Genomic DNA, 7,891 nt, shown 5'->3' with positions numbered 1-7,891 from the left:
TATTCCTAAAATCCGTCGAGCAAACCGGCCCATCTAATGAGCACCAACCCAAACGCCGCATGTTTGCATGCAGCAAGAATAAAAAAAAATGTAAAAATCAGAGCAATTCCTTGACCTATCTCTCCTCCCCCGTGCGCACAAAAAAAAGAAAATATTGGTGACATAATAATAAACGCACGCTGATAGCTAGAGACCAAATCAAACAAAATAGCAACCGCAAGAGAGAAGAAGAATACAAAAGCACCTAGTAAAAATCGGAGAAAAGAGCAAACGACGAGAAACGAAAAAAATAGAGAAAGCACAAACCACTATTTAAGCACCATCCTAAGGAAGAGGATGAGAAATTTAAGAGGGAAAGAAGAGGGAATGATAGGTGTACAATCAGCGGAGAACACTTAACATCGTGTCAGTGACCGGCATAACCTCCGACTATCTACACCGGAGGCCGCATTACACGATGCTTTGGCGAGTTATAGGAGGCCATGTCGCAGGAGTGATCAGTGCACCTGCCATCCGACACAAAGAAAATTGCTGTAGCGAAACCCTAAAAGGTAAGGAAAAGATGGGGCCATACAAACAACTCTGCTAGGGCATGACGGAGATAGCACCAACCACACCCCACACCCGTCCTGACAAAAATGGAGGTAACGGTGGAGCGCCAGGGCAAAAACGGAGAGGTAGAGGGAGATGGCGATATGGCGGATGAAATGGGAATACAAAGGATCAAACGCCGTCGCTCTCATTAATAACCGAAAAGACCCTGCGTAAGGATGGCATTCAATGCAAAATAGAGGAGCTGGTCACACACCATTTAATGCGAAATAGAGTTGCGGGGCCACATCACGCGGTATGCAGAAAGTGCTCCAAGCCTTAAGATTCTCAATTCAGAAGTTTTATAAATAAGTAATGTAAAATTATTTTAGGTTTAAATTCGGATTGGATAGAGTCAAAATTTATATCCGAATTTAAATTTATTAATTTTTAATTTTTTATATCTGTATTTAAAATTATTATTATATCTATTAAGCGTCGAGTCAATCCGTACAGTTCGATTTCCGATTCGGATAAAATTTCGAATAACCGTGGGTCGTAGACAATTCGAACCCAAGAACACATACGAATCTCTCTCTCTCTCTCTCTCTCTCTCTCTCTCTCTGTTTAGAGAACATTGGTCTATATAAGAAAAGATTATAAACCAAAACCAGGGAGAGAGAGAGAAACAACAGCTTTAGCCCCCTCGTCCATGGCGGCGTCGTCGACGTCGTTCTCGTCGTTCCGCTACGGCGATAGCCTCTCGGTGGTGGCGATCTCGGCGCTCACGGCCGTGCTCTGCGAGGCGATCTCGTGGCTCCTCATCTACCGCACCTCCTCCTACAAATCCCTCCGCTCCTCCATCGACAAGGCCTCCAAGAAGCTCCAATCCATGAAGTCCCCCTCCTCCGCAACCCCCTCCTCCTCTTCCTCCTCCTCAAACCCCTCCTCCTCCTCCTCCTCCAAGGGCTCAACAATGGCGACGACGACCTCTTCGACCTCTTCGTCGTCGTCTAGGGCTCGGAAGATGGATCGGGTGGAGGCGAGCCTCAAGGAGTCGACGCGCGACCTCTCGCTCTCCAAGTTCAAGTCCGGGGCCGTGGTCGCCGCGGTGCTCTTCGTCGTCTTCGGCCTCCTCAACTCCCTCTTCGAGGGCCGCGCCGTCGCCAAGCTCCCCTTCGCCCCCGTCCCCCTCGTCCTCAAGATGAGCCACCGCGGCCTCCCCGGCGCCGATCCCACCGATTGCTCCATGCCCTTCCTCTACTTCCTCTGCTCCATCAGCATCCGCACCAACCTCCAGAAGCTCCTCGGCTTCGCCCCGCCCCGGGGGGCCGCCGCAGCGGGGGGCGGCCTCTTCCCCATCCCCGATCCCAAAACCAATTGATCATCTCTGATTTCAGGTGTGGCGATGCATTCATAATCCCTTTGTGATCCGTTTGGTATAAGATGATATTTGGGTTCGAATGATGAGGAGCACTAGAGAAAAATGGTTCTTTTGATAGTAGTAGTTGGAAATTTGTTCGGTAGATGATATTTGGATCCGAGTGATGAGAAGCGCTAGAAAAAATTGGTTATTTTGTAGTAGTACTTGATATTCGCTGGTGTTTATTTGGTGCTAATTCTTGTGTCATGAGATTTGGTAAGAGATGCATCTCTTTGCGATCTCTTTTGGGATGCTGAATTGATCGCTCTCGTCGGAAATCCCAAGACCAATTGATCTCCAGTGTCCTCCAATTTCAGGTGTGTTGCATGCGTCATCTCTTTGCGATCTGTTTGGAAGATGATATTTGGATCCAACTGGCGAGAATCACCTGTAAAACTTGGTTCTTTGGTAGTAGTAATTGGTAATTGCTGATGATAATTTGGTGCTAATTCTTAGGGCATGATATTTGCTAGGAGGTGCATCTCTCTGTGATCTCTTTTGTCAGACCGAGACAACCGCATCGTAGGAAAAAAGGAAAGGAGTCTAGGATTATTCTTAACACCTCCGATCACCTGCATCGTGGATATCAGGCGAATCGTGCCACGTGCATTGATTAAAGAGGTAATGGAAGAGGCAAACCGAATAATAGACTGCAACATTAGCCGTAAGAGAAATGACTGATGTGACTCAGATCCTATTTAAATGGATGAGGGCTTAGGATTGGTTCCATTAGTTAGTATGTTACCTAGAAGATTGATTTTGTAGGGGACAATTTAGTATTTGTGTTAACATTTGGTACGTGATGTTGAATCGTGGTGGCAAAATTTGGGATCTGAGTGATAAGGAACGCTGAAAAATTAATTGGATCTTTGGTGGTAGTTGTAGTAATTACTTTTGGTAATTTGGTGATTCTTATGGCATGAGATTCTGAGGATTTATTTATATATTTTTTCCCTTTTGAAATTTAAATGCTTTATAGACTTGTCCTTATAATTGATAAAGGGGGTGGAATAATTGTGAAAGAGAAACCATCTCACCATTTTTTGGATCTAAGGATGCCAAGAATGTTTACATAGGATGAACAACTGACTGTAGTTAGATTGATTTGTTGCTACTTGCTATGTAAATTTTTATGGAGAAACGCAGACCAACCGATAACTGTTATTATTAGCTGTTGTTTTATAGGGCATATGGGGGTTTTACTACTAAAATTGTGTTTTTTTTTTGGTAGGTGTGCCTTTATGTGCCTTTATGTGGTCTGTGTGTCTGATACCTTCTATTGACATTTTGAAGATTCTGTGATGTCTGTTATGATTATGAGAAATTAAGATCTGTAGAATATTAAAAGGAAGAAGAGGCACTTGAGATTTTGAATATAACGAAGCTAGGAAGAAATTCTAGTATCCACTATTGGAACAAATTCTGCATATAGGAAAAGCCAATCTTTGTGAAAGAGTAAATTTTATGTTTCTTCTAATATTGAATCGGTTTGCTTCATCTATTGAAAAAGTGAAATAAAAGAAAAGTCCCTTTAGCAGATATTCTCGAAGATATTACGAAGCAAATGTGAAGCATGAGTTGGTAGAACAAGTTTAACAAAAGGACTCAATCAGCAATACAATTTGTGAGAATGTTGATTGACTAACTAATATAATGAATCAAACAGATTGGAGCTCGAGGACATGGATTTTCTGATTCTGAACCATGCATACGATTTGAAACCTCAAAAATATGTAGCTGATAAGTAGATTTGCGGCTGAAATTTTGATCCATTCTCAATTCCTAGAAACATTCTGTTTTCACTTTTCTTGTTGTTGAATCGTTGACGTTAGTATGCAATCTTGCCAAATACAGAGCTAGTTAACTATTTCCACTACTTAATTGCTAATTCATTAGTTTTTAATCAGCTCAACATGGAAACTTTTATTTATTTCCTGAGATAATGTAATTTTTGATATGTATTCTAATTCCTATTTGGAGCTTTAGTACATTGAGTAAAATTTCTAGGATATTCTTGAAGTCTTTTTGGAGTGGAAAGGCATTCTTTCAGGTGTTTCATTGCTTGTTTATGGGACTTCAGAGAGGGTTGACAAATTTATTTGCCCAATTGATGATTTTATGTTTCGATTAGTTATCTCCTTTTCCATCTTCTAGCTTTCTTTCTTAGAAACATTTACTCCCGCAAACTCAGCTTCGGCCCAAATTCCTATTTATCAATCTCAGATTGGTCTTTTATAAAACCCTGTATAGCCCCATTTGACTATGACATAGAATTTTGCGAGTTAAAATGCCTATTTCTATTAAGCCGGAATATTTTAAGGGATGAACTATTCTATGCCAACTTTGTCTTATGTTTTAAAATCACCCTACATTCTATAATTTTTGTGGTTGGTTGGTTGGTTGGTTGGTTGGTTGGTTGGTTGTGTGTGTATGTGTGTGTGTGTGTGTGTGTGTGTGTAAGAAGAAAATTGGTAGTTGTTTCCACTTGTCATTTAATTGATCTATCTCTTTTTCAGTAGGCAGACACTTTTTTTCATTTTATATATTTATTTTTTGTGAATCTTGTGATACCTTCGTTTTAAACTCTATTTCAGGATATTGATGCATATATTAGAAAGTTTGTGTTGCAGAATTTCAAATATGAAGTTAGTTTCATTGTCTTTTTGTCTAAGATTTTACTTTTGAGAGTTTATATTGCTATTATTGTAGTCCTTGTGTCAATGTGTAATTTTTTTTTTTCCGAAGAGTTAAAATCATAATTGACTTTATGGATTATGTGATTTTCTATGGGTGCAGTGGATGTTTGGATCCATTCCATATAAGATTGTAAAAATAAAAAGAATCTGGTCTCCATTAGATGCTATTGTCGGACCCAAATGAAACCTATCTGAATTGTTTGGTCAGTACTTGAGAATATAGTATCTGTGCATGTGTGTACTCGATGCTTATCTTTCAATGGTTAAAACAGTGTTTTCCTATGATCTCCTTTCTCTCAAACCCCCGAGAAAAGGGTAAGAAGAGAATTGTTAAAACAGTTCCTTTATAGCGATTAACTCACCAGACAACACTTATGGTCTCAGTAGTTGTATTATTTCTTTGCACTTGGAACTTATGCCATTTCAGTTACCTTCTACTCCTAAATATTGATGTGTTGATACCAGATTTCTTGATTTAGATTAAGAATTGGTTAGGACTCTCAAAAACATTTTTTCCTGAAAATTTCATCATAGTGATTTCTAAATTTGGCCATAGTTGAGATTTACGAAATGCTCTCGTCCTTTTTTCTGCTTTATAATTGCTCCTTTTTGCTTTTTTACTAAGCCTTCCTATGTATTAAGATGTTCTCAGCAGGAAAATGCCTTATGAAGATTGAAAGATTACCAACCTGTTGTCGGTCATATAGTTCTATGGGTATTCAGTCATAAGAAAGTACTAATTAGAATATTCTTGAATTATTTATTACAGCTCTTTAGGAATATAAATCTGGTCAGTTTTTGTTAAGAAAATGTACTATTAAGTTCCGAGGGGTTTTTTTTCCCTTTAGTTTGTTATGGAGATTAACAAGGAGATGTTGAAGAGGACATTGCAACATTGCAGAGGTAGCATTTGTAGTGTGTTGTACGACTATCTTCAAAAGGTAAATTATCTAGGCTTATATAAACTAGCATGCTTCACATTGCATTCTGGGCTAGGACAGGTGCATTAAAGAGCCTATTTGAGGTTTTTTTAAACCTTCTTTTTTAACTTGTGTAGTTGAGGCTAGGATGTTGAATTGGATTGGGTGGGTTGCTATAAGAAATAGCACGAGGAATAAGTATTATACAGAAGCCAACAGTTTTTTCTTATAATAGAGTTAGTATACTCATAGAATCACAAAGGCCTCTGTGCTTCCACATCATTTCATTGATAGGGCATTTGAATCGACACTCGGTACTATTAGAATTGATGTAAAGTATCGAAGTATTTGATCATATTTGCATCCTTATATTATAGTTTTTTTGGGTCAAATGTGCGGATAGGCCTTGTACAAAGTACAAACTGATTTTTGTGACGGAGTCCCTGAACTTCTCACTTAAACTCCTTAGTCCCTGAACTTTTCATATACTGCAATTCCATCCTTAGTCACTAAAGAATCTGAGGAGTTGACTCTTTCCTATAAAGTGACCTTTTTAAATTTGTTTCAAGTACACTAAAATGAGTAAGTCATTTACAGGAGGAGAGGAAGAAAGTCATTTTACAGGAGAAGAGGAAAAAGTTATTTTATAGGAAAATCTTAGATTTAGTGATGATCAGATATAGACTTGCAATATATCTGAATGTTAAGGGACTAAAATGCTCAAGTATAAGGACTAGGTTGCAACATCGGTATTGTACATGGGACTACCTTGAAATGTTACCCTTTTGTCATAAATTTGGATGCTGAAGAGAAGTGCTGAGGGTATCACTCACAAGTTTTGCAACAGATAACTATTCGATAGCCACATCACATCAATCAGACTGGAAAGAATTGCTCTGTTGATTGAAAGAAGATTTTTAGTTTGATCTACTTTCAAATGCCATTAGGTTATATTAGTGGACATTTCGTTAAGTCTTTATGTACTTTTAAGACCTGGGATTAATGTAAACTGAATCTCTTCTTTACCACCCCTTTGTTAAATTCTTGAGGACTCGGCGGCAGAACTTTTTTACTTAATTGAAAGTTAGAGGAAGGGCTGCACGTTCTAGTAATTTTTTGTTCTATAGTTATTTGTTTAGGGTAATTTTAGTGTGCCTTCACTATGGTCCTGCCTGATTTCTTTACCCCCTTTGAGTACGAAATATAACTCTTTATCGGCCTGCGGTTGCTTTTCTGATTGTTCGCTCAGACTTGCAGTTAAATGCAGTTAGGATTGAGCATGTAGCTGTCCCATGATATTAGCGGTTTGATTGCTTTATCTTGTTCCTTGGGGTTTTACCAAGTCATCTGTTTATCATGTGCTCAGTTTTCATGTAATTTCGACAGCAACACTCGTGGGTCGGAATGTTAACAGCAGGGCGGTAAAATGTTACATCATGAATTGTAAATTGATAAATCGTATGTGAAGCATTCTTTTCTCTTCCTGACCTAATTCAGATTGTTGTTTTATTAATTAAATCATTATCATTTTTTTTTCATTAAATTTATAAACCATTTCGGATTTGACCCTGACCGCAGCTTAATACATTTTATGCAGTTGATTCAAATGATCCGAAAAGGAGCTGATCTTGGTGAGGTTGCAGGATGTTCTGGTAAAGATTTTGAAGCTTATTGCGATATTAGATGGAAGATGTACCTTTAATTAATACATTAATGTCCGAAGAATGGTGCTAATAATGTTTAGACAGCAATTGTCAGCTATTTATATTTCCTAAAGAGTTCTCATTTAAGCATTATATGAATTCAGTTACGTACGTCTTCTATGAAGAATAATCTTTTCCTTTGAACATAAATTGAATCAATCTTGATGCTTGTTCAGCCTGGATGAAGCTTATTGGAATTTAGAAACACAGATCGAGTAGAGCTGTTTGGAAAAGTGCTGGAAAACTAAGTTAAAAAAAAAAAAGCACTACCAACAGCTCTCTTGGAGCTCCAACAAACTTATTTCAGCTCGGTGCCAGTTAAGTTCCATAGTATTGGGGATGGCTTGCTTTTTTTTTTTCTTTTGTTTGTGTGTGTGTGCGCGCGCGTGCATAAATACTGCTTGCTTTTTCACAGAAACTGAGGTTCTACATGAGATGCAAATAATAATCAGGTTATCAAGGATGTGCATAGAATCATCAAATTTATGGTGTATATCTGCAATTTTGCATATTTGCAGGGAGCATTTCTACGTGCCACAAATTCTGTTTTGATTATCCTATTAAGTTGAATTTAGATTATGCATAATTTTATTGAGGTTATTTCTAGTTTTAGTGGAT

The 7,891-nt window shown here is 38.4% G+C and overlaps 1 protein-coding gene across 1 annotated transcript; it reads left to right on the top strand.

The window, feature by feature from the left end:
- On the top strand, nucleotides 1,113-7,448 carry LOC109720727 (calcium load-activated calcium channel-like). Its single transcript, XM_020248018.1, has 2 exons — nucleotides 1,113-1,931; nucleotides 7,168-7,448. The coding sequence occupies exon 1, from the start codon at nucleotides 1,244-1,246 to the stop codon at nucleotides 1,913-1,915; it is 672 nt and encodes a 223-aa protein (XP_020103607.1). The 5' UTR covers nucleotides 1,113-1,243; the 3' UTR covers nucleotides 1,916-1,931; nucleotides 7,168-7,448.

The sequence above is a fragment of the Ananas comosus genome, linkage group 1 (assembly GCF_001540865.1).
Source record: "Ananas comosus cultivar F153 linkage group 1, ASM154086v1, whole genome shotgun sequence".
NCBI lineage: Eukaryota > Viridiplantae > Streptophyta > Magnoliopsida > Poales > Bromeliaceae > Ananas > Ananas comosus.
The sequence above is the reverse complement of the archived record's forward strand: the minus strand, read 5'-3'. Positions and strand labels throughout refer to the sequence as shown.

Bases quoted from the DNA above. Each gene is read 5' to 3' on its own strand.
- LOC109720727 (XM_020248018.1), top strand. From the start codon at position 1,244: ATGGCGGCGTCGTCGACGTCGTTCTCGTCGTTCCGCTACGGCGATAGC.